The following is a 13,569-nucleotide window of genomic DNA, read 5'->3' as shown; positions in this document are numbered from 1 at the left end:
TCACTGGAAGAAAAAAGAAAATCTCCATAAAAGGAACTGTCTCATCAAACTTCTTTAGAGATATATCCTCCAGGAAAAACAGGGCTAAAATTCAAGAAGGAAGTGTGAATGAATAGGATATAATTCAGAGTTCCAAAAGATTATAAGCTATAAAACAAACTAAAGTTTTAAGGTGAATAGAGATTCTCTATCTTGGCAAGTAATTACAAATCCTGTGTATTTTGAATTCAAGCACATTTTTCAGTTTGATTAAAAATGTGAAACTTTGTATAACTTGGTCAATTTAGTATGTATCATTAAGAAAAAAAATCAACCATCTTGTTACCCTTGCAACTGAGAGAACAAGAGTAGTTTCCTACTTGTATAGAAATAATGACCCCAATTTGGTGAAGGAGTGAGGTAAATGAAACATGTTCCCACTTGGCTATGAAACAGTCATCTGTGAGCGTAAATTTTCAGCATCCTTCTATCTGAACCTTTTGACATTCCTGAAGAAGCTCTGACTTTGACAAGTCAAGTGATTTCTAGGATGCTGTCAGGCCAAGTAGATCATCTGGAGGTAGCTGATTACTTCAGTAAGATTAACATTATACACAGAGATGGCAGTAATATGAACAATAGTAAGAGCAATCCTAACTGAAGACCTAATAAACATTATTGATCTCAAGTCTCCACAAACACTTAGCAAGTAAGATTATGTGAAGGTAGGCTGCACAAAAGGAAAGTCAACTTTATGTTAGAAAATAGAGCTGATATTCAACTTGACATTTAAGCTTCATCTTGAAAATGTTAAATGGGTGATGCTATTCTCCTCTCACTGGAATAAGATTTATCTAGATCTACAATGACATGTTGCTGTATTTTTACAGATCACCTTTTTTCCTCCATTTTTATTTTTATAGTATTGCTTGGTTAGAAATAGTAAATGGGGTCCAACCATCTGGGCTTCCACACTGGCTTCTGCTGACCAGCTGTGTGACAAGAGGCAAGTCTCTGGCTCCAACCACAGGAAGTCACGAATGGCAAAAGCATAACACAACACCCAGGGCATCATCAGCACTCAGTCACTGGTGAGGAAATTAGAGTGTGGCTATTGCAAAGCTCAGTGGTGTCCCCTCAGGCTTTGTAATTAGCACAACTTCCCTTTCTAGAGGCACGGTTTGTTTTAGGATATCACCACACGGTTTCAAATCCCTACTCACATCACCTCCTCTCTTTCAAATAGATGCACACACATGCCTGTAAGTTCTTAACATTTTTTTTTGCCCTGAGAAGAAAGAAATTATAAGTCACAAAGTTGGACTCAACACAGATAAGCAATTTCCAATCTTGGGTATCATTTAGATCGTGAGCCTGTGTTCCAGAAAAAGGTTTCTGTGAGAAGTCATACATGGATAGAACGGAAATTCCAGCTTAGTCTGAATGTGCAGACCTTCTTCAACATCATCCAGTGGTTTGCCACAGCACTTGGGATCAAACTCATGGCCCTACATGATACAGTCCCCATCGACTTCCCTGCCCTCATCTCTACCACACCTGACACTTCACGGGTCTTTTTATTCTTGGAACAGGCCAGGCTTGGTCCCATTCCGGGGCCTGTGCATTTGCCGTCCCCTCTACTGAAGATAGGCTCACCCCCAGGTTTTCATGCCTGCCTCCTTTTTAACATTCAGATTTCTCCCTGCATGCCCAGCTATCATACTACACTATCACACTGCCTCGGCACTTAATGTTATCTAAAATGATCTCACTTATTAGTTTGTTTGTTTATTGCTCATTCTCTCTGCTTTGCAAGAGGAGGGAACGTGGCTGTCTTGCTTACAATGGTGTTCAGTGTGGAGCTGTTCAATACAGACTTACGACTGACCGAATGAATGAGACCAGCTCAATTTTCCTCATTCAAAGGTCACTTAACTTTTTTCAGCAGGTATGCAATACACTCTTTTTTCCCTTGAGAAGAATTTTACATTATGTGATCATCTATGTTCATTAATTTTACCTGCTAACAGGCAACCTCTTTGATTTACATGTTTACATCACTGTTAGCCTCAGGTATGTTTTCTTCTATTATACTTTTAAAGATCACTTCTGTTTCTTTTGAAGTTTTCTTTAAAAACACTGATTAGGGCTGTGCATTCTTTCTTTCCAAACTCATGTCTCTCACCTCAAATTTCAACTAAAATGTCATTTCATCAGAAAGCCCAACCCTGAAACAACCCTATACTAAAATGCCCAACACCTTCTGCCCCATTACATTTTACTGATATTTTTCCTCAAAGGCATGCAGCTCACTTAAGATGGTAACTGTCACATAGCACACATACTTGTTAAGTGACAGTTATTATTTTTCCCTTGCTTATTGTCAGTCTGTCCCAAGAGGAATTGAGGATACATAAGAGAAGACATTTTTGTTCCTGTACACCACTCCATTATTAGAATATACTAAATTTGCCTAAGTAGTATTGCCCTGAACTAACGTCACTGAAAGAATGGATATGAAATAAGTCATGGTATGAATGATACATATATACACATTTCTATCATCGGGGAATTTAGTAAGTTAATATGAAAACCTGCACATTATTAAAGTACTGGTATAGTAACTTATAATCAGACAGGTAATGAGCTGCAAAGCTCACTTTAAAAACAAGTCACTCTATACATTAATATGTACATGATACTTACAATTTTTATTGTCAATATTAACTTGGGACATGAAGCGTAAATTGTAGAAACTTAATAACATGACTTTGATGCAGTTACTTCTGGGACTGAGCTCCTTGAGGAACACTGAACTAAAATTCATACCTTAAGCTTCTTCAATATTTAATTGAATACTATTAATACTTAAACAACCGGATTTCAGATAATTCAATTTTACCAAAACTCAAGGAACCATCTTATTTACAAAAAGGAATTTTCTTTATATTTATATTGGATAAGAAAGAGGAGAAGGCATGGAAAGGTTAAGGAAACATTAGTTATTTAGTGTGAAGTAGAAAAAAAAGTCTGACTAAGTTATTTTTTAGGGTATCATAAGAAACTATAAAAATAGTGCTGAAAAACAATACTTGGGGAAAGGAGGTATTAGACAGTGACTACTGACTGATTTGCAGTCAGTTCAAACCAAAATTCCCAAAGAGCTGTGCTGACACAAGGTTTCCTTTAGTTGAAATAAAGGTAAATAAATACTCGCTTGGGAGATACACATTAATTTTAGGAATACTTCTCTGCTATAAAGTATTTTATTTTATTTTTTTTAAAGATATTTTTTATTTATTTATTTATTTGACAGAGAGATAGAGAGCCTAAGTAGGCAGAGCAGCAGGCAGAGGGAAAGGGAGAAGCAGGCTCTCTGCTGAGCAGGGAGCCCAGTGCGGGGCTCGATCCCAGGACCCTGGGATCATGACCTGAGCTGAAGGCAGCCGCTTAACCAACTGAGCCACCCAGGCACCCCTAAAGTATTTTATTTTTTTAAGATTTATTTATTTGTGAGAGAACGAGTGAGTGTGAATGGGGCGGAGGGCAGAGAGCGAGAGATAGAGAGAGAGAATCTTTAAGCAAACTCCCCACTGGAGCCAGATGTGGGGCTTGATCTTTACCACCCTAAGATCATGACATGACCCGAAACCCAAGAGTCAGACGTTTAACCAACTGAGCCATCTGGGCGCCCCAAGTCAAAAGTATCTTAAAAACTAGTCTTTGTCCAAAGAGGAAAAGAATAACAATGTATCAATATACTCTGGATATCTGATCAGATGCATGAAATGCCTCCTTGGTTCTAAATAATTCCATACTTATGATCTATCTCCCCCCATCCATGTCTGATGGCAAATTTACTTTTAAGACTTAACTTCTCATTAAGTAGAAGTCTAAGTATTAATATAGTCTTTTTTAAGAAAAGAAAGGACAAATCTATATTGAGGGATTTATTACTATTTTAATAGGTCTTACAGTTTAAAAGTTGTAAATTGATTAAAATATTTATTTAAGGTTCGTTGTAAAATTTATGAAAAGGATAGAATTCATTTACCATCACTTTACTATCACTTTCAAAATTTTGGGTTCAGGAAATGTTTAAATTGTGTAGGATGGAAATGGAACAAAGAACAGAAGTTAAAAAGCTACCTTTGACAGATGAGTAATTGCAATAAAACTTGGTGACACAAGCTGACACCTAAAAGGGGGGGAGCATTGATAATGCAATCAGCTCATTTGCTTTATAAAATAAATGTTCTTAATTGGAGATAATTATTTCATAACTTACCTCTGCATACTTTAACTTCAATGTTTTATGCATTTCTCGAAAACGACTGTAGCGCCTGAATACGGTCCATGTCTCATCTAGGACAGTAATCTATTAACCGGGAAAATCAAAATAAATCAGCATTAATTAGAGGGAAAAAGTGACTAGCATTTTTTAAAAAATAATTTTAAAATTAACAAAAAGTGATTAGCATGTAAAATTTCTCCAGAACTGAAAACATTAATCTAGCTGCATAAATAAGACTTATAAATAAAAGCGTACTCTACTTAAGGATGCATCTCTGGTTCCTAAATCTACTTATAAGCAGTATGTGCCCATGTAAAATGACAGACAGATAGTAACCTCTTAATGGTTTATAAAGAGTGTCCCTTAACCCTCCACATGGGTTGAGAAAAGTAAACCCCAAAGGGTGACCTTTCTGTTATGGCACTGTGCCCATATAAAACGTCAGTGTAGGTTACCACATGCCACAATAGTAGACAGGATGGAAAAAAATAAGAGAAGGAAAAGCAGAGAAAAAAAGGAGAAAGAAAAGGAGGATGAGGAGGTGGAAGGAGAAAGAGGACAAAGAAATATGAGAAAACAAAATTTCTGTATCTCGATTATTAGTATAAAAACACACAATATATTTTGCTTCATTTTAGAGGAGGAATTCTCAACCCAACCTTTAACTGGTAGTTCAACTTACTGTTCCTGTTAAATGTGCTGACTGGTACACATGCAAAGGCCCTGAGGCACATCTGCTCACATATCAAAGTCACAGGACATTGGGAGGTTGGGAGACCCCACCAGCCTTGATAATCACAGGCTAACGAGTCTCAAATTCCCATTACATTTCCCACCTTTCTTCCAAGCTCTAGACCCATGTACTCAACTTGGAGACATCATTCTTTACATGTCACATCACAAGAACTTCAAAATCATCTTGTCTAAAACCAAACTCCACATACTTTCTCTAGTCTCAACTCTAGTTCTTGTCTGGTGCATATCACCACACCATCCAGCAAGCTCCGCCAGACAGACGCTGAAGCCATGTCTGATCCCCTCCTCCCCACCAACATAACCATAGCCCAACAGGTACTAGGTCTTGCTCCTCTACTCTGTAAAAACTTCTTGGAGCTCTATTCTTCCATCCTCCACCACCATCATCACCATGTCACTTTGGGCCATTGGGTCTCCGATGGCCTTTACCAGGGATTCCCCCAGTTGTCTGTGTCCACATCTGCCCACTCCAATCCCTTCTCTGCACAACTGATGAGGCAGCTTTTTAAAACTTAAATCCAATCATTCCACACACACCTCCCCCATCAAGACCCCCTAGTAGTTTCATGCTGCCCATAGAAAAAGACCTAAATTTTTTATCTTAAAGGGGTACGTATGTGCACTCCAATGTTTAGAGCAGCAATGTCCACAATAGCCAAACTGTGGAAAGAGCCAAGATGTCCATCGACAGATGAATGGATAAAGATGATATGGTGTGTGTGTGTGTGTCTATATATGCACACACACACACACACACATATACAATGGAATATTATGCAGCCATCAAAAGGAATGAGATCTTGCCATTTGCAACAACGTGGATGGAACTGGAGGGTGTTATGCTGAGCGAAGTAAGTCAATCAGAGAAAGACATGTATCATATGATCTCACTGATACAAGGAATTCTTAATCTCAGGAAACAAATGGAGGGTTGCTGGAGTGGTGGGGGGTGGGAGGGATGGGGTGGCTGGGTGATAGACATTGGGGAGCGTATGTGCTGTGGTGAGCACTGTGAATTGTGCAAGACTGTTGAATCACAGATCTGTACCTCTGAAACAAATAATACATTATATGTTAAAAAAAAAAAAAAAGAAGATAGCAGGAGGGGAAAATGAAGGAGGGGAAGTCAGAGGGGGAGACGAACCATGAGAGACAATGGGACTCTGAAAAACAAACTGAGGGTTCTAGAGGGGAGGGGAGTGGGAGGATGGGTTAGCCTGGTGATGGGTATTAAAGAGGGCACGTTCTGCATGGAGCACTGGGTGTTATACACAAATAATGAATCATGGAACACTACATCAAAAACTAATGATGTAATGTATGGTGATTAACACAACATAATAAAAAAAAATTTTATCTTAAAGACCCAAATTCTAAATTTTTAACCCACTGCCTGCCCACGCCAGGGCATTTGCATGGGCCTTGTCCCCATATGGGAAATCTTATCCTGCACATTACAGCAATGCCCTTCTCAAGCACTGTAATTCAGCCTGATTCTCCCACATGGGGATCAGTAGGAGAGGAGAAGCAGTAGTGGGGAGAATACCCACATGGGTAGTTTCAGGAGGAGTGAGTCTTGAGTCTCAGCCAGTCTTGGGTTCACTCATTTCCCAAAGTGGCAAGTGAGATGATTTTAGGTCATATGAGGATATACTTTTTTTTTTTTTTTTTAAGAATTTTCAGCATTCTGGTTCTGTATTCATTATTTATAATGAATTTTTTAATTGTGTCAGGTTTCTTCTTATGAGTTCCCTCAAAAAAGATAGTTCTATGAGGGAAAAAAGGTAAGTCTATTTACCAAAAATATTATTAAATGAAAATAGTACAGTAGCTCAGCAGCTGTAAATTTTGAAAGCTGGTATGCAAGTCACTCAAGCTTGGAAAACACTGCTCCCTGCAGCTAAGCTGCGTGTGTGTGTGGGGGGGTCTCTCTCGGTTCTCTTCTCTTCAACAGACCCCACAAAGGCACTGTGACGGAGGCCACCATGGGTGTGAGTTGTGTGAGGGCTTCCTTAGGTCGAGAATGCAGCAATATGCCACTTTGGCTGGACACAAACCAGGTGTAAAAGGGAAAACAGGAAGGGCCATGACACTGCCTACTTGCCAAGAGAGCCCAGAAAGTTCATGGAGCCACACTCGTGACCTGGGAGCAGTAAAATGCTGGATGCTCACAGGTGAGACCTTGCTGTGGGACTCTGAATTCCACAGAAAGTCACCAAAGACGCCTAGGACTCTCATCCATCAGATTCTCCTGTGCTCCCTGGCTCTCTTTAACTCCTAGTCAATTATCAGCAAAATACTCCAGATCCTTAGCCTCTTCTGGGAACATCCCCATCATCTTTACTCTAACTGAAGGCTGGCTCTCCCCTGAGGATCCACTGCCCCGGCAGCCCTCTCAAGTAGGGACTGTTTTCTCCCCCCACTCTTCCTCCCATCATGCTGGGATGTAGGTAGAGATTGTTGTTCTCTGCCCAACTTTCAAACCACTGCTCCTCTCTCCATTCTAAAATCCCTCCTCTGTGAAGCTCATGCCTTCAGACCCTACACTCCGCCCACCTTTCTTTTTTTTTCTTTTAAAGATTTTATTTATTTATTTGACAGAGAGAGACACAGCGAGAGAGGGAACACAAGCAGGGGGAGTGGGAGAGGGAGAAGCAGGCTTCCTGCAGAGCAGGGAGCCCGATGCGGGGCTCGATCCCAGGACCCTGGGATCATGACCTGAGCCGAAGGCAGACGCTTAACGACTGAGCCACCCAGGCGCCCCTCCGCCCACCTTTCTTACAGTTTTCAACTCATCTTAGTCACTTCCCAATTCCTTGAAGGTCTTAGGTTCTGCTCAATGTCACCTGCTCCAACACTTTGGAACTCCTGCCATGAATCTTGGTCATTCCAGTAATACCCAGATGATCCCTCCAACACCCTGACCTGCTCCTTGACCTTCGCCCTGGTTCCTTCCTCACTCAACTTAGAAACCATGGGCAATCATGACAACCATTCCTTTGCATTCAACCTCAAATCTCTTTGTCCTGCTCTTGAAATTCCCTGGACCAATAACTAAACCATAACCTTGGAGAAATCCAACTGTCTACTTACTCCAGGCTTGCACCTGCCTAGCAGAGTGTGAAAGAAAAACACACCACGAAGTGGACCGACTGGTCTCATTTGAAAGTCACAATCCCCACTTTCAGGTCAGCCCGGATGCCTCCCACCAGTCATATCCCATTTTCCAGTCCTATCCACTCTTCTCTTAGATAGCAGTTTTGTAAATAGTTTACCTCACCTTTCTCCTCAAGCTTTCATCACTTTTCTCCCTGTCCTCAGCTGATAACCTATTAATTCCTATTTCATTGAGAAAATGAAAGAAATCAAAAGAACATTTCCCCAGGTACCCTTAATCAAGTCTCTTCATTGCCACCATCTACCCTGTACCTCCTGTTTTTCCCTGTTACCAGGCACGACATATGGATCAGTGCTCCTGTTAAAGTCAAGCCCTCTCCTTATACACTGCATTCCCTCTTGCCTTCTAAAGGATACTGTAAGACGTAGTTTTCTCTTCTCTCTCCTGCACCAACACATTCTCATTCTGTATCATTCTGCACTAGATTATTCCCATCAGCACCCAAACAAGCTATTATTTCTCTCATCTTAAATTCTCACCTTGGCCTCATTGTCCTTTCTAATTACCACTCCATTTCTATCCTTCCCATCATCACAAAACTCCTTGAAAGAGTTTATTCTTGGTATTTCAATTTCTTTCTTCCCATTGTCCCTTGAATCCCCTTCAATCCACTCAGCATTCCACTCAAACTACTCTTACCAGCGTCATCAACAACCCCCATACTGCTAATGCACTGGTTAATTCTTGGTCTTGATCTTACTCCATCTATCGGCAGGATTTGATGTCCCGACAGCTCCTCCTTGTAACTTTTTTCATTTGGCTTCTAGGTTGCTACACTCTCTTACCTCAGTTTTCTCTGCTGAGATTTCTCTTCATCTCCCTGACCTCTAAACATCAAAGTATCCCAGGGCTTAGTCCTTGAACATATTTTATTTTCTACCTGCACTCACTCCTTTAATGATCCCATCCCATCTCCAAGCTTACATTTATATGCTGATGATTCCCTGGATGCTCATATCTGTCCCCCGAACCCAGACTCGTATATCCTACTGTGCCTACTTGGATGTCTAATTGCATCTCAGACTTAACATGGCTAAACTTACCAAACTTAATCTCCCAAACTCCCTCCCCTTCCTACCTCCCCATCTCAGTAAATGACAATGCCACTCTCCTACCTGTTCAATCCAAAAACACTGGCATCATCCTTGATGTTCCTCTTTCTCTCCTCTTTTCCTCTTCAAACGTGCTACATCATAAGTATGGCCTCAAGGACTTTTCACGAGATTTTTCCTCTTTCTGGAATATTCTTTTCACATGACTAGCTCCCTAACTTCCTTTAGGTCTAGGCTCAAAATCACCTTCTCACTGATACTTTCTCTGGATATACTATCTAAAATGGCACCCCCTTACCCATCTCCACAGTACTTGCTCCTCTCTTCTAATTTACTGTTCTACTAGGCACTTCCTACGACCTAACATGGTATCCTGTTTTCTGTCTGCCTTCTCCACTGGAATATCAGCTCCAGGAGAGGTGGGATTTTTAGCTGGTTTTCACTGCACCTTAGAAGAGTACTTGGCACGTCACAGGCATCCTAAATGAAGAGATGGAAGAGGGAGCCCCAAGATGGACTTATCTTAAAAATGCTTAGGCTCTCAGTGACAATGAGCCAGCAACACCTTTTTTTATCTCTCTGGGTAGAAGAGATGGCCTCAAGTAAAATTAGGATAAAGATATAAGGTAAGTGGACACTTAGCTTGTAGGGCTTTGGCCTGCAGTCTTTCCCACCTTGTTTTCTCAGCTCATTCACGTCAGATCACTATTTAAAATCTCTAAGTAACGAAATGGCTATTCCAAATCTACCTCATAATTTGGGGTTTCATTCCTCTTTCCACGGTGGCCCGAGAATAGTACCTTTATAAGGGATACCAATTTCTCTAACAACATGCATACACTAAATACTGGGGAGATCGTGACCTGCCTAAGTGATTTCCTGGGCAGGAGAATCAAGGGCACTGGGCACAAGCCAACAAGTCAGCAAGGAGAGGACATAGTCCCTGAGGGAGCCCCCAGAAAAGTATCCAATGCACTTCCTTCTGCTTTCTTGGTATCAGTCCCCAGTGCTTTCAGTGGCATGTGGGATGCTAAAACATGGTGGCATGCAGAGCTGAGAGGGGCCAGAGAAAGATGGCCCAATGTACAGAGGACTATCACAAGCTTTACACATGTACTCCTTTGAATTGGGCTTAATAAGGTCAGTATAGGTGTAAGAGGGATCTCTGTCTTCACTGTGTTATGCTGGTGACTCCAAGAGTCCCACTATTAATGAAAAGGAAGGGAACTTTCTGGAACCATTAACACTGTGTATATAATTTCCTCCAAATGCTAAACAATGAAGATCACTACGGGCACATTCTGGGTAATGATTTATTTTGTTGCCGCATATCTCACTTAATGTGTTCATAAACTCAAATTAACGAACCCCCGTTACGGATCTGAATGACTTCTACCCTCAGTGTTTCAGTCTGTAGTCTAAACCACTAAAAGCGTGACGCCTGACCAGCAGCACCGGGAACTTGTTAGAAACGCAAAGTCTGAGGTCTCACCCACACTTCCTTGGTCAGAAGCTCTGAGGTGTATCAGCAGCCTTGCGGCAAATCCCTGCGGTACTGCTGCTGCAAAATCAAGTCTGGTGTCCTAGTAGCCTGCCGCCCACCCTCCCTCAAGGCCAAGGCCCTCCGCGTGGCATTCAGGGCCCCTTCCAGGCTGGCCCGACGCCACCTTTCTAACGTCAGCTCCCAGTGGATCAGAAATCTCATACTTCAGACAACTTAACCCAGAAATACGGCATATTCGTTGGTCTCCTGCAGAATCTTCTGAACGGCCTCCTCAGTTATATACCCTATTCTGTGACTAGAGAGCTGCCTCCCGGGTGGCATCCGAACCGCAATTCCTCCCTTGGCAGCTTTCTCACGGTTCTCCCTGGAAAAATCATTCCCTCCTCCATGATCCCTTAGCATGTAGCTCATGGCTTAACCAGAGCACATATCACAGGATTATCAGTTATATCACTAAAGTTATATTAATTAACCTACAGAACTGATATTAGTTACATAAGTGCCTCTCCACCCTACAAGATTTTAAGCCTTCTGAGGGAATGAGCATTTGGCAGTAATTGGGGTAGAGGTGGAAGAACTCTAACTGTAGAAATAAACATTCATTGAGCTACTGCTATGTGTTAGGTGCCACATTAGATGTTGGCAGTTTGCTGAAAGGTGTACTTAAGATTATTTTTCTTTTCCAATCAGGTAAGAGCTCCAGGCTTGGCCTAGATCTGTCAAAATGGCAAACAGGGCCTGCTGCCATCCTGGCTCCACATACCCTTTTCTAGTGGTGTCTTTGAGGTTCATCTGAATCACATTATTTGAATTGGTCACACAGTACGATGATCTGTTTTTTTTAACTGCATTGAGAATATGGTGCCTTCTCAATATGTCTGTAACACAAGTTTACGGTGACACAGAGAGATTTCTAAATTCTTCACCCTTGAGATCTTTACCTGACTCCAGGTTAAGTATAAGGACTGCAACGGCTCAGGCTTCCTATTTTATATATAAAACATTTAAATCTCCCCTTATCTGCCAACATGCAAACAGGATGAGGACAAGGATGATGAAGCATAAAGGCCAGTCATGATCACTGCAGGAACAGGGGGGTGGGGCGTGGGGGCAAGGCAACCAACCACATGTGTCATCTCTCCACAGGAAAACATGGAGTCAAAGTCAAGTCCCTTCTCTATAATGGAGACACCATCACCCATGGAGGTGGGAAAAGGCACATGTGAAGTTTGGAAAACCTACATAGAAAGGGGAAATATATATTAAAGTCTTATTTTTGCCCCAAATTAAAATTGGGCATGGGATGAGGTGCTGATGCAGACAGAAGGGACAGAAGATCACTACACTAAATAAATCAGGTCAAAATATTCGATTATTTTCTTCAATGTTGAGAAAGCAGGGCATCATTACTGCATATCTTTGAGCAGCAAATTCATTACTTCTCTGTCACTGGATGGCTCTGCTGATACAAATCCATCTTTTCTGGGCCATAAAATGATCAAGTGTAACTTAAACACCATAAACATGTCCATGAGATGAACTGCATTTACTTATAAACAATTCTCTATTGAGTGCTTTCCACAAATTTATGTTATATACATATTTTGCTGGTTTGAGAATTGTCGATTTTAAGATCTGTCATCAGTATATATTCCCTTGTGTATATCTATCTGTGTAAGGAGAATCTACAATTTTTCACCCAAAGAAAAATACTCTAACTGGCTTCCTTGTAAATAGTTACTATTAGAGTTCTCTCAAACAACATTTATTTTCTAACAACATTTCGAGGAGCTGCCTAAAGTATATAAAAATTCCTTCTATTTAGTAAGTTGAATGCCAACCTAATATACACTACAAGTTTTTACACTAAAACTTTATACTAAAGTTTAATCAGATTTGTGCAAAATATGGTCTTCCGCAGCCACAGAACTGTGAACAGGTCTGAGGGAACATGAAATATATTACAAATATTGGAATTTGTACGGTAGCAAGTATTAATATATCAGACTTAATTAAAAGCTCAGAGAACTGTTACAAATGGAACTAAACTGGAAAGAGGCCAATACCTCACTAACCACAGCCTGCCATCATCCTCTAAGTCCTTGCTCCCGTCTGCCTCTAAGATGGCCAAATCCTTCAGAGGGTTTCTGACGGGCATGCTCACACTACATTTGTGGAGTCCACTGTCTATTTTCACTGGGACTGCCCATTACCTCTTCTGGTCTCTTAGCTCACCTCTTCCCTTCTGCTCACTCCGTCACAGGCCCAGGCTGGACTCCAGGTCAGTCTTCTCACCACTGGAGGACCAACACCTCACTTCCCTAGCTCCTGAGACCTTCTAGTGGGGCCACATTAGAATAATCCCCCAGATCAGGCAGTCTATGGAAAGCAGAATGTATGAAATTTATGCTATTTGACTCAACAGTTACTCCTACTTGGAAATCCTTCCAAATTACATTCTCGGCAATGAGTATTTCAAAACATTCTAGATTTTCAATCCTCATGGACAATGATTATGTTTTACTGAGGTGATTAGGGTCACCCAAGACCAACTGCCTGAGCACCTTTCAGCCCTTCTCAAAATGACGCTGTTGCTACGTTCACTCTCCTCTTCCCCATCCCCCCCCAAACCTCTTCATCTTCACTTCACTGTCCCCACTCACCTCTACTTAAAGGAGAGTCCCTCCCCAAGGTTGGCCTCCAACTGTCCTGCTTCCTCTTACCCACAGAACATTTGTCTCTGTCTGCCCTCAGGCCTTTGTCACAGACATCCACCCATCTTCCTCAGGTAAACAAAGATGTTATC

The 13,569-nt window shown here is 41.3% G+C and overlaps 1 protein-coding gene across 5 annotated transcripts in view; it reads right to left on the bottom strand.

Annotated features, from left to right (window-relative positions):
* KIF16B (kinesin family member 16B) overlaps window positions 1-13,569 on the bottom strand; it is a 296,531-nt gene that overhangs the window by 56,533 nt on the left and 226,429 nt on the right. For all 5 annotated transcript variants that reach the window (XM_045885380.2, XM_064572797.1, XM_054510002.2 and 2 more), the window contains one exon: window positions 4,268-4,357. In XM_045885380.2, coding sequence (XP_045741336.1) covers window positions 4,268-4,357 — 90 coding nt within the window. The remainder of the gene's footprint in view (window positions 1-4,267; window positions 4,358-13,569) is intronic.

This window comes from Mirounga angustirostris, unplaced genomic scaffold, assembly GCF_029215605.1.
Source record: "Mirounga angustirostris isolate CCGP_5_RB_7025 unplaced genomic scaffold, mMirAng1.0.hap1 SCAF_10, whole genome shotgun sequence".
In the NCBI taxonomy this organism is placed as follows: domain Eukaryota; kingdom Metazoa; phylum Chordata; class Mammalia; order Carnivora; family Phocidae; genus Mirounga; species Mirounga angustirostris.
This window is presented reverse-complemented; position numbering and strand designations above follow the sequence as displayed.